General features: G+C 28.8%; 2 protein-coding genes across 2 annotated transcripts; both read right to left on the minus strand.

The window, feature by feature from the left end:
• Nucleotides 1-2,836: 2,836 nt before the first annotated feature.
• On the minus strand, nt 2,837-4,761 carry LOC112734556 (WRKY transcription factor 28). Its single transcript, XM_025783912.3, has 3 exons — nt 4,002-4,761; nt 3,716-3,871; nt 2,837-3,636 (listed from the first exon to the last, which is right to left on the minus strand). The coding sequence occupies exons 1-3, from the start codon at nt 4,466-4,468 to the stop codon at nt 3,183-3,185; spliced, it is 1,077 nt and encodes a 358-aa protein (XP_025639697.1). The 5' UTR covers nt 4,469-4,761; the 3' UTR covers nt 2,837-3,182.
• Nucleotides 4,762-18,156: 13,395 nt separating this feature from the next.
• On the minus strand, nt 18,157-19,962 carry LOC112735623 (probable ribose-5-phosphate isomerase 1). Its single transcript, XM_025785149.1, has 2 exons — nt 19,927-19,962; nt 18,157-18,702 (listed from the first exon to the last, which is right to left on the minus strand). Exons 1-2 carry the CDS (start codon nt 19,960-19,962, stop codon nt 18,157-18,159), a joined length of 582 nt encoding a protein of 193 aa, XP_025640934.1.
• Between the last annotated feature and the right edge of the window lie 7,420 nt (nt 19,963-27,382).

Below are 27,382 nucleotides of genomic sequence, written 5' to 3' on the forward strand. Positions count from 1 at the left end.
TAGGGTAGGGTAGGGTTTGGACTCTACCCTAACCCTACCCGCGGGTTGAAAATTCTATTAAAACTCTACCCTACTTTATCCGCGGGTTGAGAATCTCTCAACCCTAACCCTACCTGCACCCTAAAGTTCTAAATCCTACCCTACCCTACTCTACCCGCAGAAATATTAAATTTTTTCAAAATAAATATAAAATTCAATCATTTCAAATTTTATACATATTAATAACATAAAAAATAACAAACTAATGCTCTAAATTACTAAATTAACTAACTAGTTTAGTGGTTGTTCACTTATTGTAAGTCATTACATAAGAGAGGTTGTGGGTTTAATTCTCACTTCCTTCACTATATATCTAATTTTTATAAAATATGTATTATATTTGAGGTGCAGGTAGGATAGGATAGGATACACCCTAAATCCGTACCCTACCTTACCCGCAGATATACCTGGACCGGATTGAGTACCTGCGGATAGGATATGAATTGCCAGCCTAGGTAGAATTCAATATTCATTCCCAGAAACATTTTTAATTAACTTTGAAATTACTATATATATATAATAGTACATTTATTTTGATGAAAGTACATACGATGTCAAACTCTCTCTAGTTTTACTTTTGTTTATTGACGACACATATATTATATGTCAACCTTAATTAAAAAAATTGCATTGACGCTTTTTTCTAAGGTTATTATAGGCAGTATCACGTTTGATGTCTTTTTATTTATTATGTCTATATTGATCTCGTTACAAAAATGACCAAGATCGTGCCTTATAAATATCGTGTGAATTTAAGTGTAATTATTTTTATGTAAAATTATTAATTAAAAATTATTAAATGATAATTTAGTTAAATATATTAATTTATTTAATAATTTTTAATTATAAATTCTATATGAAATTGTTTCACCTATAAAAATATATAAGGATATTGAATATCATATAATCTAAATTTTCAGAGATGGGTTACTATAACATATTTTGTTATTTTTGTATAGGAGCTTTTATTTTGTTATTTTGTTAGGATTACGGTCTAATTTTTAAACGTGATCTAATGCAATAGTTAGCTAAAAAATGCCAGCTTATAAAAGCTAAAAAAGTAATTTGAACATATCCTCATATGGTATGCATTTGTACATATTTATTTTAATCCTCCTCAAATTTCCTATTAAAATACTATAAATAAATAGTTTAATATCATACTATTTTATCCTAATTCTTTTACTTAAACTATTACCTACTTCAGTATCAAAATCTCTTCCAGTAGATACACGTACACCTGACCACCGTGGAGGCACTAACCTAAATCAAGGGAGATATATATGTCCTAATCTCATATTATTATTTATATCATATAAATTTAATTTATGTTCTACGAATATGAAAACTAGTCCTAATCTTACTTTCAGGACAGAGATAGTTTTACATCTTCTTTACTAATTTGAGAACAAAATATATACTAGTTTGTGTGTGTGTGGTGCTTTTCAGTTTTGATCATAAAATTTTGATTTTGTTTTATATTTTTAACTTGTATTTGAATTTTTAGGTAAAACAAAAATTAGGGAGTGAGATGAACATTATTAATTTTTTTGTATTAATTCATTATGAAATTTATTTGGCCATGGTCTATCTAAAATGATCTCTTTCAAAAAATTAATTAAACAAGTAGTAGTTAATAAAGTACACAAATAATCTTTTAGCAGTATTATATGACTAATAAAATTTATTGTTTTGACCAATATTACTAAGTACTAAATTTTAGTAATATAAAAATAAATTATGAATTCAAAGATTGACTAATAATATTAATAAAAAATATTATCTTTTATTATTCGTCATAATTTTATGTTGCATTACCTTTATTCCTTTTATCAAAAGAATGTTCTTATTGTTTTTTATGATGAAATAAAATTCTTCATTATATCATTTTAAAAAAAAAATTTCTTCATTATATACCATGTACTGCATATCCGTGAATGTATATAGCTACAGCTCCACAATCCGTAAATTTTTTTCATTATATCATTTAAAATTTTATTGATTAAGTATTGTTTAAAAATAATAAATTTTATTAATTAATTAAGTATAGCATTGCTAATTAATTTACATCCTCGCGCTATTCATATAATCTCATGAAATTAACTATGAAAATTTCCCTCTTAATTATATCCCACCTTTTTCTTAGGGTTAAACTTATATCCAATCCATAGAATAATCCACTTCCGATAAAAAATTATGAACAAGAGAGACAAATGATGCTAGTGAGAGGGCTTCAATGATATATGCATGAATGTATGGATACAATTACGTGGAAGCAAACTTGCCATGATTCTGAATTTAGACAATATTTTCTTACCTTTTTCTACATGGTTTCCAGTTTAAGATATAAAGCGAGGGCGAAACATGCACACAAAATATAATTTCTACTGTATTGTCGACTCCCTAAAAAAGGACAAGATATTAACGAAGAATATTTCTTTGTCACAGAACTTAATTAGCAGCTTTGTTTTACTTTGACTATGGAAGAGAATATTAGGCAAATGTGAACATGATTCAGGCCCTGCCTCTACATACATATGTATAATTTGAGAGTAATAAGAAAGGCCAATAATATTCAGAAAGAGCTAATATAATTATAGTAGATAATTGACTTTATGTATTATGTAAGAATACCAGTTTGTTTTTGGCACTTACACTACTTGTAATTGCGCCTTAAGATCCACGGTATATATGTACTTACTACTGTGCAAATACATACATATAAAACCCATTTTTAATTTAAATAAGCAAATCAATGATTTAATTAGGTTAACATATATGGATACACACTTGAAAATAAACCTATGAAATGAGCAGCATATATATATGCAGATCGAATAATTAAGCACATAAAATATATAGCTAGCTATTAATATAACCTCTCCTAGCTAAATATGAAATATTCTCTTGGACGAACACAAGAGTTGCCGCTAATATAAACGACGCAATTGGAATGAGCTGAGTCAGAAATACATAATGATAGAAATTAAACTAATAACTATACCCTGCTATATATAATTTAACCTTAATAACCATATATATGTACAAGATGAGAGATGATAACAATTAAAGAAGTAGTCCAAAGACATATATATATATATATATAGTGCGTGATAGAAATGGGAGATACATACTACATGATCTCATGGCTCTTGCTTGAGGAACATGGAAGGGAGCATGTCTTGAAGGAGGCCATATTCAGGAGGAAGCTGCTGATTATTATACGGATGATGATGATGATTGAGAAGAAGAAGAGAGTTATTATTATTATTATTGTTGTTGTTATTAAAGTTGTTGTTAATGCTCTGATGGTGATGAAACAATGATCCAGAAGCAGCGGAATATTGGTTGTGGTGGTGGGAAAGGGGAGCAAAAAGGGCGAGGTCGTGATGTGCGGCGGATGAGAGGAGGGGAGTGGGGGCGGAGATGGAGAGCATGGAAGGTGTGAACATTGAAGCCGCATTCCCTCTCAAAGAAGTGGGGACTGGATGGTTGTGTTGACCTTCATAGGTTGTTATCACAGTCGTTGGATCCTGATAACACCTCTCCACGCGTTTCTTCACGCTGCACTTCTGTGTCGTGCATCTGTAGTAACTCCTGATCATACAATTCAATTCAATTAGGAACAAATAAACCTAATCATTCTCATAGTGCTGAATTGAATTCTATTCTATACCTTGGATAAGGGCTATTCTTAACGGCTTTCTGTCCGTATTTTCTCCATCGGTATCCATCTTCAAGATGATCAACCTCGCTCTTTGTCATGAACGCAAACCTTGGCTCCTTCTGCTTCTTCTCCCCTTTCTTCTTGTTATTATTATTCTCCTTGTTCCTGTAATACAACCAACATCCACATTCCAAATTCAAATACATTCATATATATAGTGGAAGAATTAATTAAGTTGCACTTTTCATAATTAACCTAGAATGATGGATCGGAAGGTTCAAATTAAAATTATTACCCCTTCTTAGAGGTTTCTCCTGCTGCTTCTTCTTTGACCTGGCTATCTTTGTTGCTCTTTCCAGAATCTTCTTCGCCCCCGGCTTCAGATGATGACGAAGAGATCGATGAGTTCAGGGTTGCAAGGGTTTCACTACCTCCACCACCGCCACCAGTTCCTAATACATCACCTTCGAGCTTTTGATTATTATTGTTGCCTTCGATGGATGAAAAGACCTCCGATGAAGAAGGAGACAAACCAAAAGAAGTTGCAAGCGAGTTATAGTCCATCCCTCCTTGAAGGCATTCAGTGAAGCTCATGTATGAAGATGGATCAAACGCTACTTGTGATGATGATGATGATGATGGAAACTGCTTCTCACAGAACATGTTGTTGGATAATCTTCCTCCTCCTGCAATAATATTCTGATTCTGATGATGATCAAGAATAAGGTCTTGGTAGAGAAGTTGTTTAGCTTCATCAGACATGAAGAACAAGAGGAAGAAAATGAAAAAGCAGAAGAGAAGAGAAGAGAAGACAGTGTGCCTGTGTGTGTGTGTGTGAGAGAAAGAGAGAGAGAATGGTAGTGAGACTTTGTAGCTTATCTCTTGAAGTTATTTGCAATTGAATACATATATAAGATAAAGAGAAAAAAAAAAGAAAATTAAAATAATGAATGGAAAGTCTTGGGGTTTGAATAGAGAGTTGCTAGGGTCACTTTAAAAAGGAGGTTGACAAAATACACCTTCCAATCACAAGACCTCAAAGTGCTTTCTTATATGGAAACATTGATTCATCACCTATATAATATATAGGTGGGTACTCCCATGAAGATATTATAATTGTCTTCATGTGATGATTTTTTTTTTTGACCCTTAGATGATGGAGTGTAGGGTTAGATTTTGATATGTTATAAAAGTGTTGTTTTTATTTGAAGTGTGGCCAAATCAATAAATCACACTTTTATACAAAGCATCTTCATAAAAAGATGTTTTTTGCATCTTCATTTGAGTAGCTCCCTAATATATATTCTATCGGTCCATGTTACTTCCATTAAGGAGACTTATCAGACATTAGTTATGCATATAGGGACATTGTCACTATACTGCACCACCACCATATATACCCCTTCCCATATAAAATTAATAAAATATGTATTTTACAATAAACAAACAATACTACATATCCATCATCTAGGAACAAAGTTGGTTATAACCTCACAATTTAGTTAAACTACGGGATATAATAAGGAATTCTGATCAAGACAAATTCTATTAGTATTTTGCTTTATGTACTAATAATTTAATTAAGTACGTATGTACATGTTCATATTATATATATTTTATAGAATTTCCTTTCTCTTTTTTGTTTTTTTTATTTTTGGTACATAGAACTCCTCATTTAATCTCCATGTCTGGCAGAGTATGTAGTAGATATAACCTTTTGAACCTCGAAAAGTTGGTAATAATAAAAATGTGATTGTTACTATTTTTAAGGATGTTCTATCTTGACTATTGTTCAGTCCAATATGGAGTCTTCCAAAAGTAGCCATATGTATTTCAATTTTGAACAGAAAGATTCTCTTTGTTCCCCTTTCTATGTATTACCGTAGAAGATATAAAACCATTGATTATTTTGGAACGAAAAATAAGAAAATGGAAGAAGTAGAATCCGAGGTGCCCCGGGCCAGTAAAACTCGTAGTCTCTTGTCCGTATTTCCGTTCTTTTGGTTTGATTGGGAAAAGAAGAGTCAAATAAAGCAGGGTTGACTCCGTTATTTTCTTACGTGAAACTCAATATTCTAGCTAGTATTTTATTTTCAGCAGCAGTATTTCACAAGGCGAAAAATAGTAGTAGCATAAATAAATGGAAAAATATAATCGAGTAGGTGAAATGAATTTCTCTTTCTAATATTATTGTTGTGATTTGTGATGTAGAAATGAGAGTGGAAAAATGAAAAGATCAAGTTGAAAGGGAGAGAGGGAGAGCGTGTGATTGCAGGCGTTGGAAGAGGAGCGTGATTAAATGAGTAAGGTGAGTCAATGATTCAAACTTTTCAACTTATGAGTGTGGTTTGGGAATGGGAATGGAAAACCTCACACGTGTCTGTGACTGGCACCGTCATTTGACCGTTGCCTCTTGGCACGTGTCATCGACGCTCTCTCTTTTTTATTCCTCCTGCTGATGCCACACCAACGTCATCATCTACATATTAATTAACATTTTTTCTCTCATTCCAAATATTTGTGTAATTTTAAATATACAAAAAGTATCACGGTATCTTTATAAAATTGAATACGGTTTCATCACTTTAGTTTCAATGATGTTTATATTTTTATCTTAGGTGATAATAAATTTGAAATAAGTATAAGAAAAAGGTGTTGCGTTGAGTGAGTCTTTGAATGGGAGCATTATTGCATGATGATGCTGTGCCCCCCCCCCCCCCCCCCCCTTCCTTTCTTTTCTTGTTCTCCTTATTTTGGATTTGCTTGATCATCTCCTTTTTAGTCCTTTCCTTTTCGTTCCCTTTGTTTTTTCCCAACTTAATATACCGATGCTTTACGTAAAGGCAATTCTAACACTGTGTTTTGGTCCCATTAGTAATAATGACGACGATGAATATTATTATTACTTCATATTATTAACATTATTATATTATTACTAATCATGTAGTCATGGCTTGGCATCAAAATTTGTAGACCAAGTAGGATAAATGTTGTTGCATGTGCTTTGACAATGTATAGCTAGGGTTTTTTTTTTTTTTTTTAATTAAAGAAGATGAAGTTTTGTAACATCTGAAAATTATAGTATGTATGACGATATTCCCTAGTGATGGGTGTGGTGTTGCTAATAGTTTTTGCCATAAATGCCGGAGAAATGGCATTGTATAGTTCAGTAGCGTTAGGTTGGTAGCCAGTCCAATAATGAGGCCTATATAATATAATATGGACATACATAAACGAAAAGGAAAAGAAATAGTCGCATACTTGGCTATTTCTGATTCATAGACAAACAACACAAAATGCTCTTTATCCTAATTTGTTGACATTTTCTCAACTTCTGTTTGGTATTATTTAGGAAAATAAATGTTTCAAGTGAAAAGATATATGGAAAGGCTATACTATATCAATTACTATGACCATTTTTATCATTCTTCGTCTCAAATTTTTTCTCTCTCCGTTTTTTTTTTCTTTTTTTTTTTTAATTAAATATTTATATAATGATTATAATTTGTCTTCTAATCTTGATGAATTGTTCTTTACTTTTTTTGGTAGAGATTATTGTAGGTTTAATTATTCTATTGGTCCTTATTATAGTTTCGCAAAATTTTCAGATGCAGATTTTTTTATAAAAACACATGGACAGATATCATCATTCTTAAATTCGTTTCTGGCCAGATACTCAATAAGATGATTATACCACATTCGTTTAGATTGCTTTAGACCATATAAAGATCTTTGCAATTTTACTGAGTATAACTCATGTGAATATTTATTGGATGATTTAGATATCTTTAGTCTTTCAAAACTTTCATATAGATATCACGATCTAATAATGACCCGTATAAATAGGCTATTAACACATCCATTAGATGCATATGTAGTTTATGGTATGCAGATAAACTGACCAAATAACGCGATATTATTACATCTACTACAAGAAAATATGTTTCTTCATAATCTATACCGGACCTTTGTGAAAAATCTTGTGCCACAAGTCGAGCTTTATAGTGTACAACTTCATTTTTCTCATTTCATTTTCTCACAAATACCCATCTGTATCCAACTGGTTTTAGATCTTCTGATGTACGGACTATAGGAAGACTTCATGTTTTGCAAGTGAGTCTAACTCAGCTTTTATAGCTTCTTCCATTTCAGCCAATCATTCCTTTGTCGACATTTTTCGACTGTTCTTGGCTCAAGATTCTTACCTTCATGCATGACGTGTAATGCCACATTGTATGCAAATATTTCATTGACAATTGTTTTATTTTGGTACCATTTTCTCCTGTCAAGACATAATTTATCGAGATCTCATCATTTTCATAATTTTCAGAAATTTCAGGTACCTGAACGTCTTCTAGCATCAAAACTATAACAGAATTTTAGACAATTGCAGGTGCATTTACTATGTCTTTATCTTTTTCAACAGGAATAGTATTTACCTCTTTCTTTTCGAGGATATTTGTCTTTGGAGCCGACAAGCCTACCACGCTTTTGACGTGAATTTGTTTCGGTGGCCATTTGTCCAACTGGGACATCAATTCGAATTAGCGCATTTTTAGCTGGTATATAGAATTTAGTAATCCTTTTTGTATCGGAAAATATATCAGGTAATTCATTTGCTATTCTTTGCAAATGTATAATCTTTTGAACTTCTAGTTCACATTGCCCTAATCGAGAATCTAAATGCATCAAGGATGATGCATTCCAATTAAGTTCTTTTTGAAGAAACTTATTCTTTCCCCTAATGTTAGAAATTTTGATTCATCAAAATGACAATTTGCAAATCGAACTTTAAATACATCTCCTGTTTGTATCTCAAGATATCTCAATATAGAAGGAGAATCATATCCCACATAAATTCCTAATTTTCTTTGGGGTCTCATTTGTGCGAGAAGGTGGGACAATTGGAACATATATCGCACACCCAAACATCTTCAAATGAAAATATTTGGCTGCTGCCTGCTGGCCAAAAGCTAATTACATAGGAGAGAATTGATGGTAACTTATTGGTCTCAAATGAATAAGTGCTGCAGCATGTAAAATTGCATGTCCCAACAAAGGTTGGGAGCTTTGTTCTCATAAGTAAGGGTTTAGCAATTAATTGGAGGTGTTTAATAAATGATTCTGCTAATCTATTTTACGTGTGAACATGAGCTACTAGATGTTCAACGCTTATTCCGTTAGCATACAATAAACATCAAAAGTTTGGGAAGTGAATTCACCAGCATTATCAAGACGAATTACTTTGTTTGGATCTTCTAGAAACTGTACTTTTAATCGAATAATTTGAGCAAGTAATCTCGCAAACGCTAGGTTATGAGAAGACAATAAACACGCATGTGACCATCTCGAAGATGCGTCTATTAAGACCATAAAATATCTAAAAGATCCACGTGATAGATGAATGAGTCCACATATATCGCCTTGAATCCTTTCTAGAAATTTAGAAGACTCAAATCCAATCTTTATTGGTGATGGCCTTAAAATTATAAATTAACTTTTTTTGAGAACATGCAGGACAACAAAATTCACTAGATTTATGAATTTTCTGGTTCTTTAGAGAATTTTCTTGTTCTTTAGAGAATTTTCAAGGAAATTTTCAATAATTCTTCGCATCATGGTTGCTCCAAGATGTCTCAATCGATCATGTCAAATTATGAATTTATTTGGGATAGTAAACTTCTGGTTTATAATGACATGTGATTCAATTGTACTAATTTTAGTATAATATAACCCAGAAGAAAATGAGGACAGCTTTTCTAATATAATCTTTTTATTTGAATCATGAGTTGTGATATATAAGTACTAGTGATTTCTTTCATTCATTGTTTCAATATAATATCCATTTCAGCGAATATCTTTAAAATTTAACAAGTTTCTTAGAGACTTGATAGACAATAGTGCGTTATTTATTATAAAAATTGTTTCCTCTGGAAAACAAAATTATAGCTCTTCCGGAACCTTTTATCACATTGTTTTAGCCAATAATAGTATTAACATATTCTTCTTTTGGTACAAGATGAGTAAAATATATATTACTTTTGAGAATGGTATGCGAACTTGCACTATTCGTAAGGCAAACATCTTTATTATATATCCTTTCCATTTTCTTTAAAGACAAATAATAATAATAAAATGAGTAGCAGTACAGTACATGTACAGTAAAATTATATTCCTAATTAAAATTATTTTTCTAAAAAACACTGTACATAAAAATAGTATCATATACTAAAATATTATTATTATTACTACTATTATTATTATTATTTTTGAACTTGACATATTTAGTGATTTTGAAATTCATAAATATAAATATTTTATTAAACATTATTTATGTAATAATACTTGAAATTTAAATATATTAAAAATAAAACTTAACAAAAAAATTTATTTACATTATTTATTTACATGAATATTTTAACAAACTCACATATTAAATTTTTTCATCATTTATCAAATGGTCAATATTTTTTTCAGGATCCTAAAAAAAAATCAGATATTTCATAATGAGTGGTATAATTTTCAGCAACATCCTTTGAAGCAAAATTTGAAGCAAAATTCGTCTCCTTTCCTTTGCATCCTTTTTCAAGAATACTTGATAAAGATCAACTAGGTGCCTCAGGGTACGATAGGTAAGCGACCAATGGCCCTTTCCACCACAACCGCAACATTTATCCTCTGTTGATTTATTTTACCCATTATTTCTTTATTTATCCCACTTCTGGTGAGATCCTTTTTTGTGAACATAATTGTTCTTCCTTTCATAAATTTTTCTTGTTACCAAAACTTTGCCATTTACTTCTTCTAGGATTATGATTTGCCGCATATACTTCAGGAAATGGGGCAGCGCCAGTTGGACGTACTTCATGATTTTTTAAAAGCAATTCATTGTTACGTTCAGCAACAAGAAGGCAAGAAATTAGCTCAGAATATTTTTTAAATTCTTTTTCTCGATACTGCTGCCGTAGAAGTACATTCGAGACATGGAAGATAGAAAAACTTTTCTCTAACATGTCATTATCAGTTATCTTTTTCCCACATAATTTCATTCGTGAGGTAGTTCGAAACATTGTTGAATTGTATTCATTTACGGATTTAAAATTCTGTAGACGCAAGTGCATCCACTCATATCGGGTTTGAGAAAGTATCACTTTCTTTTGATTATTATACCTTTCTTCAAGGTTCTTCCACAGATCTGCAAGATCTTTTAGTGTGAGATATTCATTTTTCAATCATTCGTCAAGATTACGACAAAGGAAGATCATGCTTTGGCTTTATCCTTTTGGGATGCATTATTTTTAGCCTTAATGGTATCTCCAAGATCCAATGAATCAAGATGAATTTTGGCATCTAATATCCATGATAAGTAATTGTTTTCAGATATACCACGAGCATTAAATTCAAGATGAGAGAGTTTTGACATAATAAAAATTTATTACTAAAGTCTTCCTAAATTTTGATTAGAGCTTGTGCTGATAACGTGTTGTAAAATAAATAAATATAAAATAAAAAAATATAAATAAAAGACTCTAATATTAATATTCATCACAATTAATATTTCAATATAATTAAGATGATTCATATATATATTGCAGCATATAAAGAGAGAAAAAAAAAGTATTTATAAGGTGTATGTTTGAGATTTAGCCTCCTATTTATATACATACAATAGATTTATATTTTTTAATTTTTTTTAATACATTTTATCTTTAAAAACATAAGTCGTCCATGCATAATAAATGAGCATCTACATGCCCATTCCCGTTCTCATCACAACACATGTATATTTGTGTTGAGTTGTTATCTCTCTCTTTCTAAACTCTATTAAAATGAAAAAAACATATTTCTTTTCTCTTAGATAATAATAATAACTCTGAATCGGTAAATTCTAGCGTATATGTTAGTAAGACTTGCTTTAATTTAATGATTATGTGAATTGATTTCGAAATTAAAACTTAGAAGATACAAGGTCGAACTTAATTGTTCCAGCGATGCGTGCACTGATGCTACTCAAGTTAAATAGGAGTGTGTGTTTGTATATGTTATATATATACGAGAATATTTTTTGTTTATAAACAAATCATACGAGAAGAGCACAAATTCTTTTTTTTTTTTCTTCATGTCAATTATCAACAGAGTTAGGACGCGCCTTCGACTCACCAAAGAAGAGATTATGTTCGCTTTTTCTTCTCTCTTCCCTCCTCGCCACAAAAAAAAATCTGCATATTATTATTAGAAAAAATATAAGAAGCCAATGAAATATTTATACAATATGTACAATAGAAATATAGGGATATTCGATTCAGTAAGATATTAGATGTTACCCGAATAGTTATTCTGAATAGTATGGGTGTATTGTATTTGAGAAATTAATAGTATTTTATTATGAATGTTCATTTTTTAACTCATATTGAACCAAATAAATAGTCTATTATATACGTTGTACAAATATTTCATTGACTCCCTAGAGAGATTATTATTATTATTATGTTTGATTGCTAAATAAAAATATGAGTGCATGGTGAGATATAGAATAATTATTCATGATTCTATTCCATCTAATAATTTAAATTTCAAACCAACAAACTATAATTCAAATAGCATAATCTTCTCGTATTCACTTAAAAATCATGCGTTTGAATCTTATTTTTAACTTAAAAAAAAAAAACTAAATTTCAATAATAAATAATTCACCATATAAGATTAGAATTTTCTAAAGAAAAATGTAGAATTAAATTTTCCATGCAAAATGGAATATAATGTATACTAAACAGAGTGCACGAGCAGTGGTGAACGAATGCAATGACTAACACTGTTGCTCCTTCAACGGTTTAATAACTACTGGCAGCGGCCACCGGTGAGGAGCCATTATTCCTACTTCGACGGCTATAGATTTATACTATTACTCGATATGAAAAACGGTATCTGTTGATAAATGGTTATATAATGACAGTCCTTATGAACTAATTGTTATACACTTCTTACTTGGTATAACTTGTTACATGGGTCGTAAGTAAAAATTTAGTTTTCGTTTGGGTATGCGCTCTTAGATTGTTGTTGCATATTCAGCTCTTGTTGCAGCGGTTACTGTTGTTTTCTTGAAGTCCCATTCCCGTATAGGGATTGGATAGATAACAAAATTCACAACAATAATGTGGGTATTGCAAAAAAAAAATTTGGATAAGGATTCATTGAGATTGTAAATTTTGAACGACATTTTTGAGTAAGATGAGAGAAGAGAGATCCAAGTAAGAGTGTGTGAATGCGAGCGCGGCAAAGTGAGTAATGGAGTGGAGTCTCTGCCTTGTTATTATATTTTTATTGACTATCGAGAAATGAGCAATTGAGCATTGATCTGAGGACTGTGAGGGAAGTAAAGAAACGAGGGGAGTGACTAGCAGTGACGGACCCAGAAAATTTATGTTAAGGGGGCAAAAATAATACACATTACTATCAAAAGATATATTAATCTAAATTTAATAAAATAAAAGTGTACATTAATTATTCGACTACAAAAATTATATTAGTCGCTAACTTTTTTTTCTTTAAATCTTGAAGGTATTTCTCTTCTTGTTTTTATATTTTGAAAATAGTGAATAATTGTTTCATTATCAACTTGATTGAATGCCTCTCTATATATGTAACCAAACAATCATTACTATTTTAAAATATTTTTTATTACTATTTTTAAAAATTAAAAATATATATTCTAAATTAATAAATTGACCAATTGAATTTAAAAGTTTATATACAACATAATTATATATAATAAAATAGAACGAAAGATAAATAAATAAATAATAAGGATCACTAAATTGGGAATAAAATAAAATATATAAATTCTTGAACAGAATAAAAAATTAGATTAATACCTAAACTATAATTACTTAAATTAAAATGTTTAAAAAAAATCAAAAAGAAAAACAATGAAATTAAAAGATACATAGAGTTATAGAGACGTATATAAAAAAATAGAAAATTTAAAATTTACCTTTTAATGAAGAGAAGATAACCACTATACTAAAAATAGAAAAAAAAGGTTGAAAATATAAAATTGAGAAGAAGGTTTAAGAGAATAAAAGAGTGGTGACGGCTGAAATTTTAGAATAAAAGAAGACTAAATTTGATTAAGTTAACTAATAATCAAAATGATAAAAAGATAAAATGGATTTAGAACTTTAAATAATTGGGCTTAATTTATTTATAATGAAATTATTTATTTAATTTAAAATGGATATATATATTTTAAAAAAAATTAAAATAAGAGTGGGGCAAGTGCCCCCTTTGCCCTGTGTAGGTCCGTGGGGCAAGTGCCCCCTTTTGTCCTGTGTAGGTCCGTCGTTGGGAGTGAGTACTGAGTAGGAGAGGCGCGTTGGGCTGAGCGCAAGAGGGAAGGTACGTCCGAATGACCGGCGGAGGTGAAGTGTCAGGCTGAATGGTGGAGAAGAGGACCGATATAAACAACAGTATGAGTAGATGAACAAAAAGATGGTTGAGATAGAATGAGAATGTGATGTGACGGTATATTAAGAGGAGGTTACGTTGCATAACCCTAATAATTTAAATTCAAAAAATAATTATTTTAATAAATTGAGAATTTAATTTTAATAATTAATTTAATTTTTTTTAAACCGTTATTCACATTGTTTAATATTTTTATTGTTTATCTATATTTTTTTAATAATTATTAAGGATGCACTAATGTACATCAAATAAATAATTAAAAACCGAAAAAACTTGTTTTTATTCAACTTAAAAATACATTATTATCTACTATTAGTACTATATTGGCATTTAAAAAAGATATTGTGAGTTAACACTCTTCAACTAATATTATTGTCGATATCCATTACTTAGAATTGAATATTAAAAAAATATTTGAAATTAGAAATAATAAAAATATTTAAAATTTAAACAAAAATAAAATAAAATAAAATAAATTTAAAATTTGGAATATTAACAACAACAATAATAGTCGGCCAATGGTGGTGGTGAGTGGTGACTGATAGCTAGTAGTGAATGGATGGAATTACAGTATTGGAACCTGACAAGAAGGATAAGAAATAATAAGAAATAAAAGAATAATTTAAAAAAAATGCTTTTTATTTTCCACAATCCACATAGAAGCTAAGGTCATCGACCGAGATTTTATTTTGCTTTGGTCAATTACCGTACCCTAAAATGAATGACAAGAAAAATTTGGGATTTGCAATTTCGCATACTAATTAATTTAATAAAACAAAAAACTGAAAATATCTCCATAACGTGAGACGTGAGTAATAACGCACATATCATCTTCCCTTAAGTATTTATACATTTTCAATTACTACTAATTCCACCTACTTTCTGCAAGCAGGGACGGATTTAGAAAGAGTGAGTAGTAGTCTCGACTCTTCAAAATTTTTAAAAATTATATTTATATATGAGATATATATTTAAAAAAATAAAAATTATTATATAATTTAATATTTTTATATGTATTATTTTTTATTATATGATAAATTTATGTTTTAATTGTTTAATTTATTAATATTTTTTATTTAACTAATTTAATATCATATCCTCAAATTTTTGTAACTTTTAAATTAGTTTTTATATAATGATTTTTATATTTATTTTAAAAAATTATTTATTTATTTTATATAAACATATTTAAAATTTATATTATTATATTAATAATAACTTACGTAGTTATATTTTAATAATCACATTATGTACTTTAGATATTCTTTTCTTATAAAGAATACTTATTTTTATTCTAAATTTATGTTGTTGAAGAAAAACTTTTATAAAAATATCTTATATCTTGTATTCTATAAAGGTATTGTGTCTTTCAAATAATTAATAATTTATCATTTATTTTTAATTTTTTTAAATTTTTTAAAAAATTAATTTTAATTAATAAGATATGTGATAATTTTTAACTAAACACGCTATAAATTATTGGTACTTTATAATTTTATAATGTACTATTGATATTGTTATATTTCTTTTATGTAACTATCATATTAAAAATAAAATTATAAAAAAAATTTATAATTTTATATATATATTTTGATAAATCTTTTGAAAAATTAACTCTAATAATTATATGTTAATTATTTTTATGAAATAAAAAAAATTTATCTAAAATTCGGCCCTCCATATTAAACTTTCTGCAAGTCTAAATATTATATATATCTTGCTTGGAAATATTTTTCCAGGAAGACGATCGAGTTTATTATTTGAAACCAACATATTAAGGCCCAATTTTGGTAACCAACTTAATTAAGCTACTTTTGATAAAATAACTTAAACAATAAATGACTCTGTTAAAAGTAACTTATAAATAAGTTATTTTGTGTTTGGATTTTTAACTCTAAAAATGCTTATTTTATAGAAATATAATAAAAAGTAGAAGTATTATGAGAGAAGTCATTTTTTTTAACTTTTTTATAAGCTCCAAAATAGCTTCTTAAAAAATTACAATTTAATTTTAAAAATTACACCAAACATTAATACTACTACTTTTCATAAATTAAAAATAAAAAAAAGTTACCTCCAGAATTTCCAAACAGACCCTAAGTGTTTACTCACATGTATGCAATTCTTTGACTGGACCAAAAGTAACCATATATACTTTACATAATAGTCTTCGCTATTACATAAACAATTTGATCGTAAAAAGTGTAGACATGGGTTGATTTGCTTCATCACAATTTTCTTACACTATCAAACAAAATTATAAATTTGACGTACAAAATCTTAATTGCGGTCAACTTGACATTTCAAAATAAAACATATTAGATAGTCAACTTGTCAAAAGGAACTTTTACATTGTGTGATAGATATCTAACATAAAATGAGAGGGTACTTTCGGCATCTGGGAGACTGGGAGTTTAGTTTGAATGAGTCATGGGTAATGTTTCACGGGCGTGGATTCAACCTAAAAAGTAAAAACTTATTTTTGTTTTGGGTTTTTGAAAATTTTTTAGTTTAATTAATATATGTTCTTAGAGTACACATTAATATTACTATAAGTAGAAGTTTTTATTGAAATTTTTTATTTTAACCAATGTAAAATAAATACATTAAAATTTAAATTTTGAATATTTTCTATAAAAAAAAATTATTGGTAACTTAATCATATGCCTCTAGGATAAGCGAAGAACAAATGTTAAGTAAATTCAAATTTTATAAATATCTTAATCTTTTTATTATGATTGATTCTTAATGATTTATTTTGCCGTGTCATATAATTATTTAAACTATTAAAAAATATTAGATTGATAGATAAACACACATAATACACATAAATAGTTATACATCAAATATTTTTTTCTTACACAAACTCTTTTAGAGTTCGAAGTGTGAATTGTGCATTTCTTTTTTAACTTTTTGTATGTCTATAATAAATTATTTCTTTTAGAGACAATAAAAGTTAAATGCTAGATTTTTTTAATCATAGAAACTCAATCGCATATTATAAAATTTAACTATGTTACGTGTATATTAAAATTAGTCATTAGTATAAAATATAAATATACATTAAAATAAATAAAATTACATATAAATTTATATAAAAATAAAATAATAACTAATTTTAATGGCTAATTTTAATTTATGAATAGCATTTTTGTATAAAATTACTTATCCTACACTTTAAATAAATAAATAGAAGCACATTAATAATAATAATTTTATATCAAACACACGGGTGGCCCATCCAAGTGATATAATTAAGTATATAATTAAGGCTCTGTTAATTAACTTCTTTCTATAGTCAACCAGCATAAAAAAAATTTTTATTGTATTTTTTAATTTGACATATCAAAAATTAATTTATTATTGTATTGAATTTTATTTAAGAGTTTGTGAGTGGTCAATAAATTATTATATATATAAAGTAAAATTTAAATTTTTGATATTTATTTAAACAGACTAATAAACTAATTATTAGATCAATCTAATTTGATTAACTAGCATAAAAGTTAGAAACATTAAGTAGGACCGTAGAAAAGACTTAAAGAAAAAGCCATAAATTATGATGAGACGTTAATTAATTTGTTGGTTTTGATGAGGTTCAGTCAAAACTCTAGATCGATGCAAAAAAAGCAAACAACTGAACAAGTATGTCATTAAGACTCACTTTCTACTAAACCATCTTTTATTTATTTTCTTATTTAGGGATGTTGCTAACAAATGACCATTGTTAGTTATTTCAATCACAAAATTTTAAAGTTATTTTGTAAAGATTCAGCTATTTTTTATCCTACGAGAATATTTTAATAACATAATAATAAAAACTTAAGTTTTTATTATTTAATATATTAAAAATAGTTCCTTTTATAGTACTTTTAAAAGGATTTCGGTAATTTTGTGTCAAAAAAATTTCTTAAATAAAAAAATAATTTCAAAAAAAATTAAAAGAAAATTTTATTCCAAAATCCATTTTTTTTTAAGTATAAAAATTAGGTGGGTTGCAGCTTGGCTAAAATCGAGTAGTCCCAATCAATTATGATTTTTTGTTTTTTACATTTAATAATTTTCACGGACATAGCCAAATTGCTACCACCAACATAGTTAATGAGCTTAGACTCATCAACGATTATAACGAATTTCTTGCAAGCACCTTCAACCATCTTCTCCTTTAAGAGGGTGCCACTACATTCGTTGACGAGGTTAAGATAATAATCAACCTCGTCGGTATCGTCAACGACGAGATTAACGACAGGTTGAGAGTCCATATCCAACAAGGGGATCCCGAGAGATAGGGCTTGCTCGTGCGCCGACGATGTCCTTGAGTTTGTCATGCCGGCGTGTTTGGCAGTAGAGCCAATTCTGAGGCCAAAAATTATACCAGATTCGACGTACTCGACGGTTTTGTAGGCGGCGATTTTCTTCAAATCGTCTTGGGTGAAAATGACTTGAGAGAGAGAGAAAGAGGAAGATGGTAGAAGAAGGCTAGCTTCAGAAACGTGAGAGAGGAGAATGATTTTGAGTTGGAGTTGGGAGAGCTACAATGTGGTTAGGAATTGTTAGAGTTAAAAATTTACAAAGCAAGAGAGAGGGGGAAGCTTCGGCAGGGAGAGAGAGGGGGAAGATGATGGTAGCAATGGTGGAGAGAAAGATAATTTGGAATTTTTGGATAGTTTTTTAGGATTTAGATAGTTTTGTTATACGGAACTGATCTTTCATGGGCACAACTTCAATTTCGTTGTTTCGTAAGTAGATTTGTCAGCGTTTAAAACTTTCGTGGGTAGAAATAGTAGTTTATTCTATATATTTATTATATTTAAAATTATTTATTTATTTCATCAAATAAAGTAAGTTTAGTAAAGCTAATTATAAAAAAAAAAGGAAAAGAAAAGTAAATAATGAAAGGAGAAAAATATTCCTACGTAATAGCCATCAAACTTTGATGGTGGAGAGAGAAAAAAGAAAGTAACCTCATGTTACAAGTGATTTACATAACAAATATTTACTTATAAATTGAAAACTTTTTTATTTAGTTTTTAATTCAATTTCATCAAACAAGTGAGAAGTCATCTAGAGAGAAAAACATAGATTTCTTTGAGTAGTTTTCTCTTATATATGTAGAGAGAAGTGTGTTCTCTTTTTGTCAAGAGAGTATTATTGTAATCTCCTTGTGATAGCGAGAACCGAGAAGTTGTAATTCTCAAAAAAAAATATTTTATACAAATTTTTAATTTTTTTTATCTTTATATTTTGTTGTGTCATTTGTCTGGTACCTAATAGTGGTATCAGAGCCTAAGATTGTTGATTAATATTTTTTTTCTTCTGCTGCAAGTTACTATCCAAAAAAAGGCAACAAAGTATGAGATTCCGAAATTCAGTGGGAGTAATTTTTACTTATGAAAATTGAAAATGAAAAAAATTATGAAGAAAGACAATTGTGTCGCAGCAATTGAAAGTAGACCCACTGTAATTACAGATGAAAAATAGAAGGAGATGGATGACAATGCCGTTGCAAACTTACACTTGGCACTCAGTGATTCAGTCTTGTCAAAGTGTAGCAGAGAAAAGGACAGCAAAAGAAATTTGAGATGCTCTCACTAAATTATATGAAGTCAAGCCGCTTCACAATAAGATATTTTTGAAGAGAAGACTTTATACTCTTCGAATGAGTGAATCTACATCGGCAACAAATCATATCAACAATCTAAATACACTATTTTTTCAACTCTCATCGTTGGATTACAACATAGCAGAAAACAAACATGCAGAACTTCTACTTCAAAGTCTACCAAATTCATATAATCAGCTCATCATTAACTTAACTAATAATATTTTAACAGACTATCTTTCTTTTGATGATATGGCTGCTGCGATTCTTGAAGAAGAATCCAGGCGCAAGAATAAGGAAGATAGATTAAAGAGCTCAAAGCAAGCAGAGGCGCTGTTGATGACGAGAGAAAGATCAATGGAGCGTGGTTCCAGTGGGAGTCAAAGTAGACCAAAGTCAGAAAGAAAGAAGCAATTCAAATGCTATAATTGTGGCAAGAGAGGGCACTTCAAGAAAGATTGTCGAAATAAGAAGAGTATAGAGAAAGTTCCAAAAGGATCAAGTTCTCAAGGATGTATTGTGAGTATCTCTGATGATGGAGAAATCCTGTATGGAGAAACAACAAATGGTTCTAAAGGTAGCAAACAACTCACTGATGTCTGGATTGTTGATTCAGGAGCAACTTTGCACATGACTCCTCATCGTGATTAGTTTTGTACATATGAACCTGTCTTGGAAGGATCTGTGTTTATGGAAAACGATCATGCCTTAGAAATTATTGGAATAGATACTGTATGTCAAAATAAAAATGTTTGATGGTTCTATTCGTTCATTTCAAGGGGTAAAACATGTGAAGGATTTGAAGAAGAATTTATTATCGATTGGACAACTAGTTGAACTTGGTTGCAAGACCCATATTGAAGGTGGGATCTTGAAAGTTGTTAAATGTGCTCTTGTGATAATAAAAGCAGAAAAGATTGCCGCAAATCTATACATGTTTATTGGAGATACTTTGCAAGAGGTAGAGGCATCAGTTGCTTCAGCAAATCAAGAAAAAATGACGATGATATGGTATCGCAAACTGGGCCACATGTCAGAGTGAGGCTTGAAGATTCTTGTGGAGCGTAATCTCATTCCCGAACTCAAATCAGTACAATAAACTTACTGTTTTATAAGCACTGCGTTACAAGCAAGAAACATAGATTGATATTTGGTAGATCAACTGCTCAAAGCAAGCACATGCGTATTGAAGTTGATTCATTTTGATGTGTGAAAATCGCTAGAGATGACCCTAGGAAGAGCAAATATCTTGTATCATTTATTGATGATTACTCTAGGAGGCTATGAGTGTACCCGATCAAGAAGAAATCAGACGTGTTTGTGATGTTTAAAGAGTTCAAAGCAAAGTTAGAACTTGAATCTGGAAAGATGATCAAGTGTTTAAGGACAGATAACGGAGGAGAACATATCGATTGTGACTTTCAAACATTTTGCAAGCAAGCAGATATTCAACGACAATTTACAATTGCATATAGACCTCAGCAAAATGGTGTAGCAGAGCGAATAAATAGGACTCTCCTAAAAAGAGCACGAGTTATGTTGCAAATTGTAGGTTTAGCCAAGTCTTTTTGGATAGAAGCTGTTAAAACTGCCTGTTATGTGATAAATCAATCACCATCAACTGCAATTGGGTTGAAGACACCAATGGTGGAGAGAAGGATAATTTAGAATTTTTTTGATAGTTTTTTAGAATTTGGATAGTTTTGTCATATGGAATTGATCTTTCATGGGTACAACTTCAATTTCGTTGTTTCGTGAATAGATTTGTCAGCGTTTAGAATTTTCGTAGGTAAAAATAGTAGTTTACTCTATATATTTATTATATTTAAAATTATTTATTTATTTCAATAATTAATAATTAAGAAATACAAAATAAAAAAATAAATACATTAATAAAGCAAATAAAAAAAAAGTAAGTAATAGCTCCTTTTGTTGCCCAAAACATTTTCGTATTAAAATTTATTAAGAATACATCATAGAAGACCCCAATACAAATACAAATGATAGATGCATAGATGAGATGCCTTTTGTATCTGAAATTATGAATGGGTTAAGTAACATATACCTACCTCTTCTAAATGTTAGTTGTTATGTAACAATACAGGTTTCTCAAGAAATAAAGTCCCGCCAAATTATTTCACTTCATATACAGCAATGAGAAAAATAACTAACGTCATGCATGATGAAAAGACATAGACCAAATCTTAAGATTATTCAAGTTGAACGTCGCTGTTGTACGATAGGGATATATATATATATAAGTTAAACGAAATTATTTAAAAGACAGATTTCGATAATAAAACTATAAATTACCTATTTCATAAATAAAATATTTATTTTATTTATTTTAACAAAAAATCCTATATCATGCCCAAGTTCCTATTTTCTTTTCTTTACCGAAAAAAAAAATGAAATTGTTTCAAAACAACGAGAAGTTTATAATATTATAAAAGTACACAGCATTACATTAAAATGCCAATAAATCAAGTTTGAGCCCTAAATATGAATATATAGGAGTATCATATTATAGCATCAAGGTCTCAACTACTAATTTTTATGACTCTGTTTCATACTTTCATTCAACAGGCAGCAACTAAAAATTACAATGCCGCAGCAACAATCAATAGTAGCATTATTCGTTATTTTCGTATTTAAAGTTAAACTATATTAATGAAAAAAACACATTCAGTTTGGTCCCTGTGGTACACAATGAAAAACAATTCATCATAATATAAAGTTAAACTATACTAATCATCCCAAGCCTATAACCAAATAATTAATTAAATGTGTGACGTATAAGAGAATAAGCAGCACGTCATGCGTTAGTATATCACACATAGTAAAAGCAAATTAAAATAATTCATATTATAGCTAGGTCTAAGACCCTAAATATTTAGAAGCTTAATTTAGCAATCTGATTGATAATATAGAAGTATAAATCTAAATACATCAATAATGTATGAAAAGCTTATGTCCTTCTTAGAAGACTACTCTGAAGAGAAATGACAAGTGAAAGAGAATTGATCGCATAACTTTTAGTGTTAATTGGATGGAAGAGCGGTTGCTTAAAAGGGACAACTAGTATTATTTTATTTTATTTTTTTCAATTGAAGAACTTGAACTTGAACTCAAACTTAAATTGATCTAAAACGAAGGAAAGAAGAAGAAGAAGAAGAAGAAAATAATGAAAAAGCATGATATTGTTGACCGGGATTAGTTTTATATATTATAATAAAGTATAGAAGTATTTGGTGTAGATTATGGAAGTCATCATCAATATAGAAGAGGGCAGGTTTTTGTTAGGTGTATGGAGCATTCATAGACATAAAAAGAATCTTTATTGATGTAGACTCACTTGGGTTGCCTCCAACCCCCAAATTTAAGAGCATCAATTAATAATAATAATAATAATAAAATAATAATAATAAAATTATTTTATTATTATTATTATTATTATTATTATTATTATTATTATTATTATTATGCATGGATAGTATAAAGTATTTTATACAGTCGTGCAATCACATCTATTCTTTTAAATGATAATTTACGTGATTAATATAAAATGTAGTTATTTTTATTGATATAGTATTATGTAATTGAATAATATAGATAAAAAATTACTTTATAATAATAATAATAATAATAATAATAATAATAATAATAATAATAATAATAATAATAATAATAATAATAATAATAATAATAATAAACAGTGTACAGAAATATCAAGCTGATTTAATTCGGAAGGATGATCACATGTATTTATATAATTTGATCTTTCGGATTTTGTTATTTTTTCATAGTCAATATATAATATTGAAGCCAATGAGTTATAGTTCAAATAATATAGTCTCTTTATACTCAATTAAGAGGTTACGAGTTCGAGTCTCCTATCTTTAGTAAAAAAAATATATAATATTAAAGCCCTAATTAGGAGGATAAATAATGAAAGGTGCGTATGTATGTATAATGTATCCATCTATGTATAATTCACATGCCTCGAAGTCAAGCTATGTGAGCATTAACATTGTAAGGGTCCAACCCCAAATTATTTGAACCAAAGAAGATCAAAGGTAATGAATTACGTCACGTGTGACATATTTTTTGGGTGATCAACAATAACACGATCATTTAGGCCGTCTTCTTAATTAGCTATAGATAGATAGATAGATAGATAGATATTGGCCATTGTTTGGTCACATGTATGCTGGTTTCGAAAGGGCATTAACATTGTTATGGTCAGATAATTTCCCCAATATTACCATGTTCTAGCTTCTCTATTTAACACACAAAACATTGGATAAATTTACCTTATTCTCTATTATTTTTCATGTTAATTAATCAAACGGCTAAATATTAGGGTTTTAAGATTTGGCAGTCAAAGTTTATAGTACAAAATATAAAATATATGGATTCAAGTAGGGAGTCAATTTTATTTAGCTGATATCAACTAATTTTTGAAAAAATTAATTTACTTTAAATTTTAAATATTAAATTCTAAATTCTAAAATTTGAATTCTGCTAAACCTAAATCTTCCAAAAAATAATTTTACAATTAAAAATTGGTTCATATATTACCTAATTAAAAATTCCAATATAAACATTCTTTTTTATATTTATATATTATTATAATAAGGATTGAGAGATACTTAAAATAACCACTTTTGTCCGATAAAAACGTTAGTATATATAAAAAAAATGGAAAAAAAAATATATATGTGGCTAGTCAGGTATGAACTCTGAAGGGGAGACGCAAACTTTTCTTGAAAACATGGCATGTGTGATGTGTGCGATTATCGGATGATATAGAAAGCGCACATCGTTTATACTTTATACTTTATGCTGCACAGAATTAATTCAATTTCTCTGAAGCTAGCTAAATATATTTTTTCAATCATCTAAGTAAAATATAGGTCGTCATTGAACCAACTGATCGACAGAATATAATTATTTGCATTTATAATGTACATGAGCAAGTGGGAATTAAATAAGTGATCGTCACGCAAAGTAGCATAGGTAGAATAGTAGAATGTCCTTGATCCATCAGCGGTAAAAATTAGGAGTGTCCATGAATCGGATCGTATCCGCAGATCTGCGGTAAATATCCACATCCGATCCGAAAATTGCGGATATAATTCGATTCGCACTCTTTGCGGATCGGATCGTAGATATCTGCTCTACATTCGCGTATCCGATCCGCGGATCCGCACTATAAATTAAAAAATAAATAAATATATATATTTTTGGTATTGTATTTACTTGTTTGTATGTTTTAGTTAGTAATTATTATTCATATACTGTACTATTTTATTTTTGCTATTTAGAGAGAGTCTGATTAAAAATATTTTAGGAATAAATAAGTTTAAAAGTATGAAAGAAATATTTCTATCAAATTCTTTTACATAGAAATATGATTAAAAAGAGAAGGTTTAATTATGCGGATATATCCGATATCCGATCTGATCCGATCTGCAAATGTGCGGATCGGATCCGGCACTAAAAAGTACGGATATCATATCCGATCCGATCTGATGGAAATTGTGCGAATCGGATCGAATTTTTGGCCATATCCAATCCGATCCGATCCGCGGACACCCTAGTAAAAACTTTAATTCAATGAACAAATAAGGCTCTATTAATATAGAAAAATTACATATCTATGAGAACAACTAGGAAACCAAAAGCATATCAGCCAAAAATCAGCCAAAATGTGTTTGAGTTCCATGAAAAATTGGGTTTTGGTTTGTGCTCCGTGATCTCAGGAGCGATTTTCAAACATATTATTCAAAAAGTGATTTTAATTAAACAATTTTATTTACTTTTGGTTGGTCACATCTTGGTTCCATATACTTTTCTAATTTAATATTAGAGATTGAAAACACCAATAAAAAATAATTATATACGTACTTTTAAAACTCATAATTATTATATGAGTCGATTTATTAGAGAATAATATTTATGTAAAAGTTTAATATTCAAAAATTATCTATCTATCTATCTAATAATCTCTTTAAAAAGAGAAAATTCTACTCCCTTCAAAAGAAGTACATAATATAAAGTACTAATAATGCATATTAATTTGAAGTTAACAAGTTTTGTGGCCATATAATTATTCCACTTGCAGTTGCAACATAGTTCTTTGCGGATACAAGTCCAACTAGCTAGCTAAGCTATTAGTAGTGTTGCCTTCTCTTGCAGCATAAGTTTTTTTATTTTTTTATTTATTTTTTAATGTAACAAATCAATCCACATCACTAAACACTTTTTCCGCCTTCAATTAAACTCTCTCTCTTATCCTTCATGGATTAATTATTTCATATTGACTTGAAGGCAAAAGTCAACATTTCATCAATCATACATCCACGCCACTTGGAATGTTCCAACATGGTCTATGTAGCTTTTTCATTTTTTTCATCTAATCTTTTAGAGTATATATTTATTACATGATTAATTATTATTGATTAAAGTTGTAATATATTAATAGTATAGCAGCACAACTTCCCAAGGTTCCGTCTCCACGCAATGTTTGAATTTTGACGATCATGTATGTATGTGTAACGTGTGTGAAAGGTTCCCTTTGATTTGATTCTTTAGGAGGTCAAGGATTTATTTGACTGTTCTAACTTCTAACTACTAACACTTTCTACCTTTCTTTATTTCCACTTTATATTAAATATAATTTAAAACGTGACTTGATCCTACTATGTGACACACCAACTCAATCACTTACTAGTAAACAACAACATAGTGAAAGAAATAGCCTTTTCACTAAAATAATTGTTGGGTAGAGTCATTATTAAGGATAATTTAGTTTAGTCAAATTCGATTTTTTTTTTATGATTTAATTATTTTATCAATTTTTATAATTTTATTAAATTTTTATTTATTTTTTGTCAATTGAATCTCTATAATATATCAAATTTTATAATTATATTTTACTGTAACAAAAATATTAGATTAATTTTATTAAACAAAATAAATATGTCTAATATACATATTTGATTGAATATTCTGTTTTATTTAATGAAATATTTTATTAATTTTAATATTTTTTATAGTAAAAATTTAATTATAAAATATAATATAGTATAAAAATTTAATTAAAAAAAATATAAAAATTTAATTAAAAATTCGATAAAATTATAAAAATTACTAAAATAATTAAACTATTTTCTATCTCATTATATTATTTACCTGGTCTCTTTCGAATAACTTATTATTTTTTTAGTTCTATATGTGTAGAAATCAGTCACACAATCAGGTTTAGTATTATATTGTTTGTTTCAAAAGATTATCATCATATTCATATGCATTGAAGATATCTAATCGATCTTAGTCAACATTGCTTAATTTACCCTTTGGATGGACAATGGATGAGTAATATGTGCGTCCATTCCTTTTCTTTTCTTTGTCATCAATGAATTAATTAGTATTTAATGGATATAATATAAGATTGGATTGTTTCTGCATATAAATGTTTTGGATTTAATTATTATATAGTTTCCTAATCCAATTCACTAATAATTAATGCCAGTCACATAGCCTTGTAGCCTATTATATTCATAGGCTTCTATATTAACTAGTATATATTTGTTTCGATAATTCAC

This window comes from Arachis hypogaea, chromosome 3 (genome assembly GCF_003086295.3).
Source record: "Arachis hypogaea cultivar Tifrunner chromosome 3, arahy.Tifrunner.gnm2.J5K5, whole genome shotgun sequence".
NCBI classification, from domain to species: domain Eukaryota; kingdom Viridiplantae; phylum Streptophyta; class Magnoliopsida; order Fabales; family Fabaceae; genus Arachis; species Arachis hypogaea.

Bases quoted from the DNA above. Each gene is read 5' to 3' on its own strand.
- LOC112734556 (XM_025783912.3), bottom strand. From the start codon at position 4,468: ATGTCTGATGAAGCTAAACAACTTCTCTACCAAGACCTTATTCTTGAT. The intron at 3,872-4,001 runs GTAATAATTTTA...GTTGTATTACAG, and splicing joins GGAGAAACCTCTAAGAAGGG to GAACAAGGAGAATAATAATA. The intron at 3,637-3,715 runs GTATAGAATAGA...TTGTATGATCAG, and splicing joins AAGAATAGCCCTTATCCAAG to GAGTTACTACAGATGCACGA.
- LOC112735623 (XM_025785149.1), bottom strand. From the start codon at position 19,962: ATGAATTTGGTAGACTTTGAAGTAGAAGTTCTGCAT. The intron at 18,703-19,926 runs GTTTGTTTTCTG...ACCACATTGTAG, and splicing joins TTGAAGTAGAAGTTCTGCAT to CTCTCCCAACTCCAACTCAA.